The sequence below is a fragment of the Onychomys torridus genome, chromosome 9 (genome assembly GCF_903995425.1).
Source record: "Onychomys torridus chromosome 9, mOncTor1.1, whole genome shotgun sequence".
Lineage (NCBI taxonomy): Eukaryota > Metazoa > Chordata > Mammalia > Rodentia > Cricetidae > Onychomys > Onychomys torridus.
Genome location: NC_050451.1, coordinates 87,162,731 through 87,178,248, shown reverse-complemented (window position 1 = coordinate 87,178,248; position 15,518 = coordinate 87,162,731). Strand labels below are relative to the sequence as shown.

Here is a 15,518-nt window from a genome sequence, read left to right as displayed (position 1 = left end):
TTTATCTTTAAGCTCTTCAGTTTAAATTCATATAAAAAACTTTCATATTTAAAATAAACAATCTTATTTCAATCAGAGTGAAATTTGCATTTGACTCATTCGAATGATTATTCCCTCCCCAAAGAAATAGATTTGGTAACTTTTGAGAGGTATCTTAACCACAAATTCTAACTTTAAGTGTATTCATAGTTATTCTCAAAAGTAGTATGATTCCCCCCAAACAATCCTTAAAAACTTGTAATAAACCTATAAAGCTGATTGCATATTTACAAAATTTTGAATAGCAAATATAGGCAACTCATATAAAAAAACAAAACAAAAAAAAAAACAAAAACACATTTGTTCAATGGCTATTTGTGAATTGCCAGGTACACCGTGTACCTCCGCTACGGAAATAATCTAATCTTGAGAGAAAAAAAAAAAAGAGTCCACGTCAAGTAAAATCTTGACAATCTGTCCGGGTGCCTGCCAACTGGTTTGTTTATGCTAAATAACGTCACAAATGATTGAGTGTGCAGTCTGTATAGAAACTGCCTAAGCGCCCCGTGCGCCCCCACCGGTTCCCCATACTGAGATGTGGCTGCCTGTCTGGAGATGAAGTTTGCTGCTGGAATAAAGCCAGCGGTGAGCATGCCAGCAAGCTTCCAGGCTCTCAAAATAACCAAACACTTTGGTATTAATACAATGTATTCCCTGTGGCCTCAAATATACAAAATATACATTTCCAGTTCTTTCGCTTTCTCTCTCTCTTTTTATGAAGTTAGATCTGCGGTTTAAAGGGTGGCGGAGCGGACTGCGAGGCGTCGGGCGGGCGGTTGGCAGTGCTCAGTTCTGGTGGCGCTTCATGTGCAGCGCCAGGTGGTCGGAGCGGGAGAAGCTGCGGTTGCACACCCCGCACTGGAACGGCTTGGCACCCGTGTGCTTCCTGTAGTGGCGGGTCAGCTCGTCGGACCGTGCAAACCTCCAGTCGCAGCCCTCCCAGGTGCACTTGTAGGGCTTCTCACCTGTGACAAGGAAGAGACAAGGTGAGGTGGTCTGCGGCCAAGACCAAGTGCGGAGCGAGCGCAGGGCACACTCCGACCCCCACTGTGAACTGAACAGGGCTGCCCCGCGAAGCACCCTCTTGAGTCCTCCTTCCAAGGGAGATGCCACCTGTAATCCTCAAGAGCCGGACAAACTAAGCGCCTTTCGAAAGACTGGCCGGGCGTGGCCCACCTCGCCTTCCGCAACACTCAGGGACAGCCTGGTCTACATACTAAAGATACTGAGATGGAGGTGAAGAGAAAGCTGAAGAATGGAAATTTCAAGCAAATGCAAAATATATCAGTGTCCCTATCTGAGGTAAACCTGAACCAATAAATCCTTAACGTGGGCATGTGCCTTTGGATGATGTCATCTTACAAAAAAGGATTCTCCATAACCAAACCTTCCTTACTGTAAAACATGATGGCCACTGAGGGAGCTAGCTGCTCGGATCCCACCTTCACCATGAAGCTCCTAGTTTTATGTGAATTAGGTTCCCAGCATAGAGCATGGCACACACAGGCTGTGGATTCCTTTTCTTTTTCAGAAGTGTCTCAAGTAGAGCAAACAGGCCTCAGATTACATAGGTGGGATGACCTTGAACTCCTGAAGTTTCTGCCTCCACTTCCCAAGTGCTTGGATTACAGGAGTGTGCTAACACACTGGTCGTCTCTGTCTTTATATTCACACTAGCACACACATTTGTACATACTTTGTACAGACAGAAGCAAAACAAACCAGAAAACTTAAAACACACACACACACACACACACACACACACACATCTTTTGTGTGGGTATTTCACCATGTAGCCCAATTTGGCGAATTAAAAGTGTGTACCTTGCTCCCTCATAGTAAACTCAACCTAGAGTGTCACACTCGGGCATTTTTAAGTAACAGAAAAGTCACTTCTCTTCTATTTACATTCACACACAATGCTGGAGTCACAGAAAGGATTTTAACACTAGTGGTGACTTTAACTGTCTGGCTCAGAGATGTCAATCAAACAGAAATCACACAGAAATGCCTAGTGAAAATAAATCACAGTAACAAACATGGCTTTTCCTGTCGTTCCATGGGGGAGAGGTCTAATTCTGATGTTTAAATCAAGGAAAAGAAAACTTCCTCGGGAGTCTCAGTTTAAGAAGGATCATTCAAGCCTTTTGAATTTAATAATTACATACAGAGAAATAAGTTTTCAAGTTTATTTTAGAAGCAGGGACACTGAACTCTTTTTGTTCACTGTTTTTATTGGCTGCAAAGCAATAAACTGCACCAATATTCTGTAAAGTTGACTTTACTGATTGGTTGACATACAGTAGCCATTAAAGTTCCTAAAACATTTGAGGTTTTGCTCTCAATCTATGGCGTCTCTAGCCTATTCAGCCAAGAATACCACCAGTGTCTGGAAGGGCAGTTACCAGGGCCAAGGCTTACTACTAGAGAAGCAAGGACAACTATCCCCCACTTGGGGCAGTTTCTATGGGATTTGTTCAAGTGTCAACACTGTTCAAGTAAAACATCGAGGAGGAAGCTGGTACCCCATTTCTGGCCTAGAAGTAGACTTAAGCCTTTCTTCCTCAGCCAGAAACACTACGGTCAGTACTTCTGGGAAAGCAAACTGACTTCCTCCAAGTTATATTTCAACAGGATAGAGCTTTCAAAAGTAATTGGATTTTTAAAGAATCTCCGTCCAATACCACCAATTTGAAATACTTAGTTATGCTCTTTCAACATCCACTGTATTTCCAAGTCCTCCTGCTGCTAGCGTCAAACTATGGAAAGGCAAAGTGAAAACAGTGGCTGGTTGTGTGGTGTGGAAACCCTCTGCCTTATCTCAGTGTGCATTTTCTTCTTTTCTCCCTTAAATCTGTGGGATGGCGGAAGAACCCCTAATCTCTGGAAAATATGTCCAAGTTAAACATGCATATGCCCCATGCTGATAAAACAACTCCAGCAGAAACACCTAAGAGCAAGAGACAGGGCTTGATGGGGCCTCCAGAAGTCTGCTCAAGAGCTAGGTAATTCTCTCCTCCACTCTCAGAGCAACTCCAGAAGTTAGCAGCTGACCCATCGGCTCCACACTAACAGTCCTGGACTGCCACTTTCTTTAATGTCCCACTTAAACCTTCCATTAGCAAACACTACTACACTCTTTAAATGATTCAAGGAATGAATACATACATATTGTTCAAATTTACTCAGATTCTACAGTCTCTCGTGAAGAGAACAGGATAGCTAATGGACTCACAAAAGGCCTTAAAACCTCGACTGTGTGAGGTACAGGGTACAGTGTTGTGGACTCGCCCTTTATAGGGCCTCATCTTTTAGAGGACCCTGGAAGCTGTTCAGTACTAGCACTGGCGATCTCCAGAAGTAACCTTAACGAGATTCCTTCCGCTGGGTTCAAGAATGCTTGTCTCGCCAACTATTCAAAAAATATCCTCAATAAAAAAAAAAACAAAAAAACAAAAAAAACCATTATCTTTTCCTTTCTGATGATCAACAGATAGTGGTAGCAGACGCCTTTAATCCCAGAACCCGGGAGGCAGAGGCAGAGGCAGGCGGATCTTTGTTGAGTTGCAGGCCAGCCTGGGCTACAGAGTTGCAGGACAGCCAAGACCAGGGAAATCCTATCTCAGAAAAAAAACCAAACGGGGGGGGGGGCGGGGAGGGGTGTAATTCTGAATCTACAATAGAATGGGAGGTTTCTCTGCTCTGTTGAACATATTCAATAGTCGCATACCAAGGTCCTTTTCTAGAAAGTTCTACATAGACTGTTGTAACAAAGGAAATGAGGTAACTCAAAGGTTTATTACAGTAAATTTATGTTTCCTTCTCAATGATGAAAAGACAGTCTAATCAATATATAATAAAGATAAAAGCCCCAAACCACCAGAACTAAAAACAATGTTAATACAAGAGAACACCACCTGCACTAAATGCCCACCTAGCTAGCTTGACAGAAGATTTGGTCCCTGACCAATAGCTGTGCTCCCTACCATCACAGACTTTCGGGAGCTCACTTCTAAAATAGACTCACAGTCAGATTAGCTTCTAATAACTGAAAGGGGGAAACAGAAACCATTGAAGGAATCATGGAAAACAGTATTTACATATCTGAGAAATGACAGTGAATTGGGCACATTGACTTTTTTTAATACAACCATGCCAGTACTTTTCCATGAGAAGATTTTATTACAGTTTGTAGCAGTCTCCTGCACTTCCAAAGCTGATCCTTCCTAGATGTCAGGAATGGTCCATCTGAGGAAAGGATATTCTGGAACCCCCTTTTGATCACATTTCTCAATTCATCACATTCTTCTAAATCCAATTCCTTCCACTCCCGCCCTCTACAAGAAAACCTGAGGGACCATGGCCACGACATTCTGTAGTTTCACTACATGAGCTGACTTTGATTGGGGCTAGGGATGTGGCTCAGCGGTACAGACCACGCTTGTCGTCCGTGCACAGGCTGGTGGTTTAGTCTGGGATCAAATGCACTCGAGTTGTTTAAGGAAGCCCTGGGCAGGGAGGGGAGAATGTTAGCGGTGGGCTATATTTTGTGTTCCTGACGGTCCCTTTGATTGCAATCCTCCTCCACTGCCTCTCTGAAAACAATGTTTGGCCCAAGTCTGAGTACTTATTTTCATAATGAAGATGAAGGAAGGCAGGAGGCCAGTGTGAGGGTCAAGTCTACTGGGGTAATCTACTCTATTTAGACCAGAACTCTGCTCTGCGTGTCTTCAGGGTAAAAATACTGGAATCCCTTATCCTGAAGGTACACAGGATAGAGATTTCTGTAAACAAATCTTTTATATAGAACTAGAATAGTCCCCGTAGTTCTGAAAGGCTACAATACTGGTCACATGCAACAAAGGCCCTCATTCGGGGACCAGAGAGCACTCAGTCATCTGCTGAAGCAAAGTAGAATGGAGGGTGACCTTGCTGTGGGGGCCGAGGGAGGCAGAGTGGGGCCCACATTTGGCTACTTCTCAGCCCCAACAAGCACTAACAGTTCAAGTACCAAATTCTCAGAGCTCCTGACAAAAAGATGCCACTCTGGATTGGTTTTCTTTTTAATAAGATTCCAAACTAACTTCAAACATACAAACACACACATATCCATAGTGTACAGAAGAAAGACCACCCCACAGCACCTATAATGCCAGTGAAATGTTTTGATCCACTCAACAGGGTGATGCCCTTTCCTACACCCAGCGCTTCACCCAGCTCCCCTGTCCAACAGCTTACCTTACCTGCCTCTTTATGACGTAGCCAAAGGGAAATTCATTCCACGAAGATATTTTTAGGCAAAAAAGCTAGCCACTTTGTGCTTCTAAATCAGTACCTTGTCCTTAATCAGACTTGTTACATATCCATGAATATGAATTACACAGGCAGACAAGCCTCTTCCCCTCAAGTAGGACATGACTTTTGTTTCTAATCTTTCACCAGAAAAGATGCAGGCCATCAGGTAGAACTAAAAATACCCGGCAAAGGAAAATTCCTGGGTAATTAAAATCTATATTTTTAAATACTGCTGTCTGCATTCCACCAACCATCTCGCGGCTGACTGCTTCTTTCTCAATTCCAACAATTGTATTTCATCTACGTAGGAACTGTCTCCTCCTACTAGCTTAAAAACTAAAAGGTAAAATGAGATTAATTCTTTGGATTCTTCACAAAACCAGTCAAAAATGCCTGCTGAATTAAATTATACTTAACCTTTGATAAGCTGTATCACCCCGAAACAATGTTTGATCAATTTCCTATGTAAATGTTTTTCAGATGAAAGAACTCGTCCCTGAAGCAAAGTTTAGTCTTCCCAATGAGTCATTAAAAAGAAATTGTATCTAAGCTTTCTTCCTCATAAATACCTTTCCTGGGGTCTAAACCAACAAGTCTCTAAGCTACTACTTAAAAGAAAAAAAAAAAAAAATAAGCCTGAAAGTCAATGTAAAAATACATTTCAAAAAGCTATTAGTGAAATAAAACACGGAAATACCAATGCCTAAAGCCAAATGCTGAATTGTGACGCTTCTCAAAGTGCTGTTTTAATATGAAAGTCACTAGATACTAGATCTACAAAATATTTTGCTTATGCAATTATATTCTGATACAACAGGTTATGCATCTAACTAATATCCATTTATTCTAGAGCCAAACCGTATGATCTCCATCATCCATTATGGCCTGACATGAAATCCTTCCTGGTTCTTTTAAAGACGCTCATCTCCTTTCCATAGAATAGTCTAGTTGTTCTTTTCAGTGGAAAAAAAAAATGCCTGTAATAAAAACATCTCCGATGTCAACATTATCAAAACTACATCTGATATAGCCAATGGAAAATGAGTTCCCAGCAAAGACATGGTTCTACATTTATGCATAGGATCCTTAGTAACCACTTCAAACTAAAGCAGAAACCTGAATTATGTACTTAAAAGTACCATTGAAACATCTTACAAACAAATGCCACTAGACAATTTGGTTCCCATAGCAGTTTAAGGGACAAGGCGGGGATTTGCCCCTCACACTGAGACAGTCTAGAGTCCATCTCCATCAGGAGATCTTGAGTTCAATACTCAAGGGTCCACTGCACTCTTGTTCTCTATGTTGGTTTGCCTGAGTTTCTATTCTTTTTTTGTTTTTGTTTTTCAAGACAGGGTTTCTCTGTAGCTTTGGAGGCTGTCCTGGAACTCGCTTTGGAGACCAGGCTGTCCTCAAACTCACAAAACTCACCTGGCTCTGCGTCCCCAGTGCTGGGATTATAGGCGTGCGCCCGGCAGGAGTTTCTATTCTAACTGCCTCTTTTTCAACCTCTGGCCAGCCAAGCTGTGTGCGTGGACTTTTGATTCTTGCTTCCATATTATCAATACAACTCCTAATTCTACCTTGCTGCAGAAAGCCAAAGCTGAAAACTGATCTATATCTTCCCAATGGAATTCTGGGAAGGAGTCTGGGGTGTAGCTCATCGCTAATGTAGCCTAGAATGCAGAAAGTTGTCTTTAAAAGACAGTATTAAGCATAGGAACACAGAAACTATAAGCTGTTTACAGAAGACAGTTTAATCAATCATGGTCATTTATGAGGGCACAGTTATGTTTTTTGAAAGGTAGCCAGAAGAAATTTTAGAATGATGGCAATGTGCACCCTCCCTTGTAAACATCACAAGGCCTAAGAATTTCAATGAAATGTTCTCTTAAATGCTATTAAAAGTACAAATATTTTGATTTGGGAATAGACCACTTATTGACACTGTTGTCTAGAAGGAGCCGTAACTATTTCTAAACAGCATATTAATATGTGCACATGTACCACAAATAACACTCACAAGCACCCACTCACCCACATAAAGGATGCCTATATGAACCCTCAAGTGTAACACAGACAAACACAGAGCATTATGTCTCAGGGATTCTGGATGACCATACACAGAAGAGCTTGAAGTTCTTGTGGATTTTCTCTATAAAGAAATCCGAGTCTATGAACTTAGAAAACTTGAATGTTATGGCACCTGTGACTCAAAAAGCAGACTGGCATTTTACTCTTGTTTAGGAAGCATGAGCTGTGCTTGTTGACAGGCTGTTTGGTTAGATTCACTCTGTAACCCAAGTTAGAGTCACTCACTCCCTGGAACCCCAGAAATAAGTCATTAAACAGAACACAGGTGAAGGCTGTTCTCATTGCTTAAATCGGATGAGACATATGGTAACTTGACATTTAAAAGCAACTACAATTACTTTCCAGAAATGCTGGGGTGCTTCACATTGTGCCAGCCACCATCAGAAAAGCATTTCTTTTTTTTATTCCGTCAAGTACACAACGCTGCCATATAGTTTTTAAAGTCCCCGAACAAGTTTTCCAAGTAGGAGGAAATGGGACAGAAAGAAACGCATGACAAGGTATTAAATCAGAGATACTATTCAGAAAATAAAAACTAAACTATTCCCTCTACCTGGGCATTAGAAAGGGGAAAAAAAAAAACCCCACAAGCTCTGCTGGCTTCCTGTCCACTTAGTGAGCAGGAGCGGAGGGGGAGACAATGGTGGCAAGCTCACAGGTAATTTTAAGAGGCATTGTCTAGAAACTAGAAATGAGGAGAAAGCCTCAGTGCTCTATGATTACCCAAGAACGGGTTTAGCCAGATGAACGAGTCTGTTACAAACCCTCCCCAAGGCATTTGAAAGACTATCAAACAAAACTTTATTAAACTACATTACATGGTCTTACTTATTAGATGGTTAAGGCCACAATATTTATAATCAAGTGAAAAGGTCCCTGCATGGGACCCTAACTAGGTCTAGATCCTCTGTCTTCGTTTGCTTTTTTATTAGTGCAGGCATTGTTCAAACTACCCACTATTAAATTTCTTTGCCAGCAGGTCAGGTTCCAGGATCCCAGGTCCAAGCATTCAGCAGTAAACCCTGACAGGGTGGAAAGGCTATTTGGATACGGCCTGACGACATCCCTGCAATAAGCAGTTGATTACATCGGTACATGCTATTGCACACTTCTTTATTACGGGACTTTAACCTCAGAAAATGCATTCCCTCCTTCCTCTCCAGTTTCAAGGACTTCTGATGAGGAGAGAGAAAGGGGGGGGGGGGAGAGAGAGAGAGAGAGAGAGGGAGGGAGGGAGAGAGAAAACAATAGCTCAAATGTTTCTAAGCGACTTCTATTTCCCCTTGACCAAAAGCTCAGGCAAGAACCCAAGTTCAGTGTTTCCCTAACACAACACTAGTCCAGAAAATGGATTTTAGTTTTGGTTTTTGTTTGTTTGTTTGTTTGTTTGTTTGTTTGTTTAGCATTTGTATATGGAATCTTCTGGCACGTATATCAATCCTTAAGATTGGAGGGTTTTTGGTTTTTTTTATCATATGCTGGATTATTCTGTTTACGATTACCTGCCAACAAAAAAAACTCAGGCCAAGTAATCCATCCCTATCACAGATCAATGCAAGAGACGCCTTTTCTCGGAAAGCTCTGGTATCTGCCACACTATGGCCAGCACCATTTGGATTTCAGTAAGTGTTTAGCATTCAGATATCAAGCACTACTTCCTAACACATACAAAATGCCTGCAACCACACTCTCTCAGGGCTCTGGTTCAGCACTGACCTTTGTTCAAAGGCTCTTACTTTGTAATGCAGCAGTTAGAGATAACTACTTCATTTATCAAAACCCAATTTCCATAGTAACATCTAGCCTAGGGAGATTCAAGTCCTCACACTAATCCAACAACCCATTCAAAGGAACTGTTGAATACTTTGGTTTCCATAGCAATGATGGAATAATACATTTTGCTAGGTCACTGCTTTTATTAGCAAACTTATTCTTTGAACTCTAGGTAAGGAGGGTGTATGTGAGAAAAAACTACAGTCACTTTTATATCTGGTTTTTCTCCTTTAGGGCTTTTTTTTTTTTTCTTTTTAAAGAAAATTACAATAGTAACGTTATCCAGACACTTGAAAATATTATGGGTATGTGGAGCCCTTTAATAAAGTATGCTACCAAATTTCACGTTAAATATGTTTTTTGATATGAGGTTTCAAAATTAATAGCTCCTGCAAAGGACTGCTGTGAACTTAACAGGACAAATCGTCATAAAATTAGAGACTAAACTTAAAAGCATGCTTCAAGAGGATGCTTCAAGACTGAAGATGAGGCATCTCAAACCTACCAAGGCAGGACTGAGGTTGGGTGTGGAGTAATGTTTCAACTATTGCCCTTCATTCTGACCACCCTACTTTAATACCCTACAGATTTTAGACCTCTGTCCCAAACATAGCAAATTCACTAAACACAAATGTTTGAGGCCACTGGTGTTAACAGAGTGCTTAATACAGTAAGTGGCGAGGTTTTTAGCTTACAGCAAGATGATTTACCAAGAATTTTCTTCCTTCTTTCAAGACAGGAATAAGCATTGCCATTAAAGAGTTTTAAAATCCATTAGTAAACACGGTTGTTTACGTTTGGGGGGTCATTAATTCTACATGAGATGACAGGGCAAGGTCTCACAGAGGGACATCAGCTCTCCTGCAATCAGGCTTCCTTGGGGAACTCAGTTTTAAGCCAAGCCCTTGCTGAAAAGGTAGGCCATTAAAAAAATAAAAGTTGACAGAAGAAAGAAAAGATCAAACACGTGTTGGCTTTTAAAAGGATGAATGCCACTTATACTATTTACACAACTCACAGAATTAACAGGAAAATTACCTACCCGTATGGGTCCTCAGGTGAGCTTTTAAATGAGACGACTTTGTATAAACTTTTGTGCAGCCTAAAATAAAGAAACAGAGGAAGAACAGCTTGTCATTTCCGGGGCCCTTCCGAAACCTTTATATTTGATGATTCAGTGTTTAAAATCTGGCTTTAAAGATGAAATCTCTTGTGCTAGACATAGTATTGGCCACTTTGGTTAAGCAGTTTCAAGGCACCCTCCCCCATGATGCTCTTATTAGAAGACAGAGGTGATCTGACCTATGTATCACTTTAGGATCAAAGAACATGGGTAATCTAGTCAAGCAACAAACAGAACATTTGTGATTGTATTCCGGTAGGTTCTTTTTACTATAACATGAGCTTCAGGGACTTTGAATTATCCCAGTCTATTTTTTAACTTAGTGGATATAGAGCTGACAGTGCTAAGTCATTATCCAAGATGACTATAATTTTCTATACTTTTTTTTTTTTTAATTTAGCATGTCGGGTCACATCATGCAGTCAATAAATTATGCCCTATATTAATCATAAACTCTTAGGCCAGCAACTTGGAGATATATTTATTACTGTCAAATCATATTTCGGGTCATGTATCTCATTTAAGAGTGAGCACACACTTAGGGGAACTCTTAACTCTGGCCTGTGAGTAGCCTTGTACTTGCCAAGAGGTACCTACCCTCTGACTTCATTACCATCCTACTCTCTCCCCTATTTCATCTCCAGGAGACTTTAGAATTTAATGACACAATTTCTTAGACTAAATGAAATCCAAGTTTTATTTACTACTAAAGCGAAAGAAATCCAAGTTAACTTATTCGCTATTACGGTCTAGACATTAAAAATTATTTTTGTTAATTGTTATTTAAGAGACTGGATCTCGCTATTATGATGTAGCCCAGGCTAGTCTGAACATGTGACCTTCCTGCCTCAGCCTCACTGCTGGGATTAAAGGCATGAGCCATCATCGTGTGTGACTAGCCATTTTTTTTTTTCAATACATAAAACAAGCAATAGACTACTATCTAATTACAGGCCAGCATAAAATGCAGAACTAGATTAAGAGAAACTAGGCGATTTATTTTTTTTAAACTGTCAAATACACCCTTGCTATATATTTTCATGTCTAAGGTTCAAAACGGAGCAAACGTGTGCGCATGCTCTCGAAAGCAGGCGAGCGCACACCGCACGCGGGATGCTTCAGGCTCACAGACCACATACCCGGATAATCGCAGTAGTGAATGCGTCTTTTCTCCAGATCAGGGTTACTCCTCCTGTTGTATCTGACAGGTTGGATATTTGGCGAGTTAACCGGCAGAGTGGCAGGTAAATTCGGGTTGTGAATTGCCAGTTTCGAAGCAATTGTAGCTGCATAGGATGGAGGTGGAGTTAAATTCTGGAGCATCTCTGCTTGTCTGTCAGGACTTCCGGGCTCTGAGCTGGGTGGTGACGGGGGAAAGTAAGTGGCCTGCTGTGGAAGAAACTGACTCGGCATGGTGTATGTGCAAGGGGGCATGCCCTGGAACTGTTTCAAAGCAGTCTGCGGAACAGCAGAAGTGTGTGTGTTAAGGCCTGCCATGGCGGCCGACATAGAAACATTAAGGGTGTCCATGACTGCCGTCTGGTTGGTAGAGCTGGGCATATCTAGATCCGGGGTATTCAACAGCTGGTACAGGTGGCCCTGCTGGGAAGGGACAGAGAGATGAATATCTGGTGTAGGAAGTTCTTGTTTGATGAAGATATTGTTCACCTCAGGAGCTGTGGTCTGGTGGGAGCTGAATATACTGGTGAACTCAGGGAGGGCCTGGGTCGGGGCTGGAGGAGGGGCGGTCGTCTCGCTCTGGTGGCTGAACATGGTAACAGGTTCTGTCTTGATCTGGGTTACGCATGGTCTCTGGGATTTGTAGAGGCCAGTTCTCAGGTGAGTGATGTCCGGGAGGAAGACGTTCATGTTGATACTGTATGGTAAGCCTTCGCTGTCAGTGAAGAACTGGTCTACCACTGAGGCACTGTCTCGTCTGTACTTTTTAGGCTCTGGAATTATTGGAGGAAGCTGGGGTGTCAGATACTTCTCCATTTCACATCTTGTCTGAAAAAGAAGAGATACAAATATACAATGAATCTACGGATTCATTCAGGAAGGGTAAATAACCAGGGCTTACTAAAAACTCACACCACCAGTACTGGGGCCAACTCCTAAGAGTTGCTTATAAACATAGGAGTTTATTGTCAATTGTGTAATTATTGGTTAACCAAAAGTCTGCATGACCCGTCTTTAGAAGAATCACTGCCCAAATCATCCTCAGACAAGAGTGAGAGAGGCAACGGGGTGGGAGGCAAAGACAAAACATATTCCTTTCTGATGCAATCAAGGCTCACCCCAGCCCAAGAAGGATAAATCTGCAGTTACAGTATCACTATTGCCAAACTGCCTCAATTCTGTTCATGTCCCTTACATTTAACATGCTTTATTTGAAAACTAGGGCTTTTGCAAATCTTAAAAATAATATTTCAAAGGGCTTTTATGTGGGCAGAGTCAGGTATCTCAGGTCGGTCTAATATGAAATGTTTTCTGGGCATTTCAGTGCCTTTTTTGATTAATAAAAATTGCAATGTTTGGAGCAAACCCTTGTAGCCACTAAAACCAAACAATTACAGGTTCAACGTTTGATGTAAATGTTGATTTTAAGCAGCAGATTCGTAATTGGTTAATGTAATAATGAAATGTTCCTATTCATATCCCTATCTAAAACAGATCTTTAATTATCAAGGAGAAAATCACTCCCTTAGTAGACTGGTGCTAAGACGCCCGTGGGTGGGGAGAGGCTGCTGAATTGCCAGCACAGTCATCAGCAAAACATTTATCATGTCCTCTCCGTGGGCCAATGCTACATTCCCCCTTCCTCTGTAAAAAGCGCAGTCATCCCTTACCCTCCTGCCATGTCCCCTGAGAAAAAACCGCCAAAGTGAAACAACCAAATATCCCCGAGGCCCTGATTGTTTAAAAATATAACATAATCCAGCTTCCGGCCTGCCCGGTCCTTTCCCGGTTCTCTTCTCTCCCAACATAAACGAAAGCTTAATTTTTCCTCTCAATTGCTCTTGACTTTGAAAAGCAAGTTAGAAAAAGAAAAATCCAACTAAGTGAAATAGTTCACAAAACAATAAACCACTGCCCCTCAATCGGTGAACAGAAGTCATATTTTTGCTCCTAAATTTCAAAAGAATTCCATCTTGGACCTCAGATCATTAAGATCTGGTTGTGAACGAGGACGGACAGGATTTCCCGGATATGCACGACTTAAAAATAAAGATTCATGCTCTAGCCATGTGAGTCACATCTGACAAATGCCACTGTCCTCTCAAAGCACGAAGACACTGGCAGACCCCGCGAGATAGGCACTGGGTGCAAATACGCATACACCAAGAGGCTATTAAACCAAGCGTCTTGAAATAAACCGAACTAAACCCTTTCGTGTACTGCGCTCCTGCGGCGGTTAGTGGTTTCTGATTTTAGCTCTTCCAGCTGTTTGCATGTGGGTCTGTTTCCAATTTTTTTTTACCCCTTTGGACTAGCTAAAAGTCCCGGGAAGTTTTTTCTGGGCTATATGACTCCCGTGCGTGGGCGAAAGAAACAGGCGCTTGCTCTAATTCGGCTGCTGGGCAAGTGTAAGAGCCAACTGCCAGCTTTCAACGCGACTCCGGGAGGAAATTTACGCGCACACCAAGAAAACAACACCCCTGGCCTTTTTGTACGCGTGTTTCTTTTTAAGGAAAAAGAAGGGGGAAAAAAAGCAGTGTTCTAGTACAACCTTAGATCTTCTGACTCTCCTTTCCCAAACAGGGCCCTACAATCCATTCTAGGGTGAGCCACAAGGGTATGAAACCCCAGGACTCCAATCTGCATTTCTACTTCATCCCAGAGGACGCAAGCAGGTGGACTTCTTAAGCCAGGGCCATCGGGAGAGAGCGGTCAAGGTGAAGCAATTTTAAGTCACGCTGAGCGTGGATGCAAGCTTTCATCCCCACGCAAGAAAATAGACAAGGTGCGCGTGAGCGCGCGGCTGTCTTTAGCCTCCTCTGGGCAGATCGGGGTGGGCCCCCGCCCTGCTCCCCCATCCACTCCACGACGCCCCGTCTGGGAGCGCAGGGCGGGGCTGCCCACCCGGGCACCCGGCTCCCCGCGCGCCCCAGCCTGGAGCGGCCCCTGTCGCCCGAGCCTCGCAGTGGCGGGACACGCCCGAGCCCGGGGAGGGAGGCCGGCCGCTCTGCTTACCTGGACCAGCTCCTCCGAGGGCAGCCGCGGGCCGGCGGCTGGCGGCGGCGCGGGCTGCGCAGGCGGGTGGTGGTGCGCGTGTTTCAGATCGTCTCCGGGGAAGAGCGCCGCGTCGCGGGCCGGGTTCGCAGCGCCCAGCACCGGCTTGAGCTGCGCGAACACCGGCTCGTCCTGCGTGGCCGGCGGCTGGGGCACGGGTCCCAGGCGGGCGCTCATGGTCAGCACCCGCGTGGCCATGGGCGATCGGGGGAACTACAGGCGCAGGGTACGGGGCGATCGCGATTCCCACTTCGCCCGGGCTGGCGCGGGACGGCGGACTCGGCGCGGGGCCGCTTGCGGGGGGACCCCTGGGCCGGCGGCCAGCGGTTCACGAAGGCGGGCACGTAGATCGGGACTCCTGGGCTCGGCCACGCGTCACCGCCGAGGTCCTCTGGCCGCCACTTTCTCCCGCCCCGCCCCAGAGCTCCCTCGCTCGCCGGAACCCGCTCCCGCCACCTCCGAGCTCCACCAGCAAGCTGCGAGCGCGCGTACCTGCCCCGCGACTACTGACACTTGACGCCCGCCTCTATTTCACCCAACTCCGGGGAGGCAGGACCTGCTCACCCGACTGGCAGCGTGGTGGCCAATAGCAAGGCCCCAGGGCCGGCAGCTAGCCAATGGGAAGGAAGTCCCGCGAGGTCCCGCCTCCGATGGGCCGACCGCACCCCTCGAGGGCCAGGAGCTTCGCGCGCAAGGCTGCGGCGCAGTTTGTACACAACTTCTCTGACAGATTGGGCCGGCGGAGCACAGGGCTGGGCGGAGGGAAAGAGAGGAGCGGGTGGAATCTAGGAAGAGGGGGAATCAGGGTGGAGACGCGGAGGGAGATCTCTCCGAACTGTTCTCTGCCAGGATTAGGGCGAAAAAGAAAAAAAAAAAAAGTATTGCACGTCTTAGGTGTTGTGCAAGGACCTGAAACTGGAAAGCTGAAGACAGAAGACGGCTAGGTGGGGGACTGAGGTTT

The 15,518-nt window shown here is 44.2% G+C and overlaps 1 protein-coding gene across 1 annotated transcript; it reads right to left on the bottom strand.

Annotated features, from left to right (window-relative positions):
- Nucleotides 1-327: 327 nt before the first annotated feature.
- Nucleotides 328-15,059, bottom strand: Klf5 (Kruppel like factor 5). The gene is made up of 4 exons (XM_036199376.1): nucleotides 14,519-15,059; nucleotides 11,464-12,331; nucleotides 10,244-10,303; nucleotides 328-1,004 (listed from the first exon to the last, which is right to left on the bottom strand). Exons 1-4 carry the CDS (start codon nucleotides 14,753-14,755, stop codon nucleotides 826-828), a joined length of 1,344 nt encoding a protein of 447 aa, XP_036055269.1. The 5' UTR covers nucleotides 14,756-15,059; the 3' UTR covers nucleotides 328-825.
- Between the last annotated feature and the right edge of the window lie 459 nt (nucleotides 15,060-15,518).

Excerpts from the sequence above, each read along its gene's own strand:
- Klf5 (XM_036199376.1), bottom strand. The coding sequence starts at position 14,755 with ATGGCCACGCGGGTGCTGACCATGAGCGCCCGCCTGGGACCCGTGCCC. Across the intron at positions 12,332-14,518 it reads CCTCGGAGGAGCTGGTCCAG|ACAAGATGTGAAATGGAGAA; the intron begins GTAAGCAGAGCG and ends CTTCTTTTTCAG. Across the intron at positions 1,005-10,243 it reads TCACCTGAGGACCCATACGG|GTGAGAAGCCCTACAAGTGC; the intron begins GTAGGTAATTTT and ends TCCTTGTCACAG.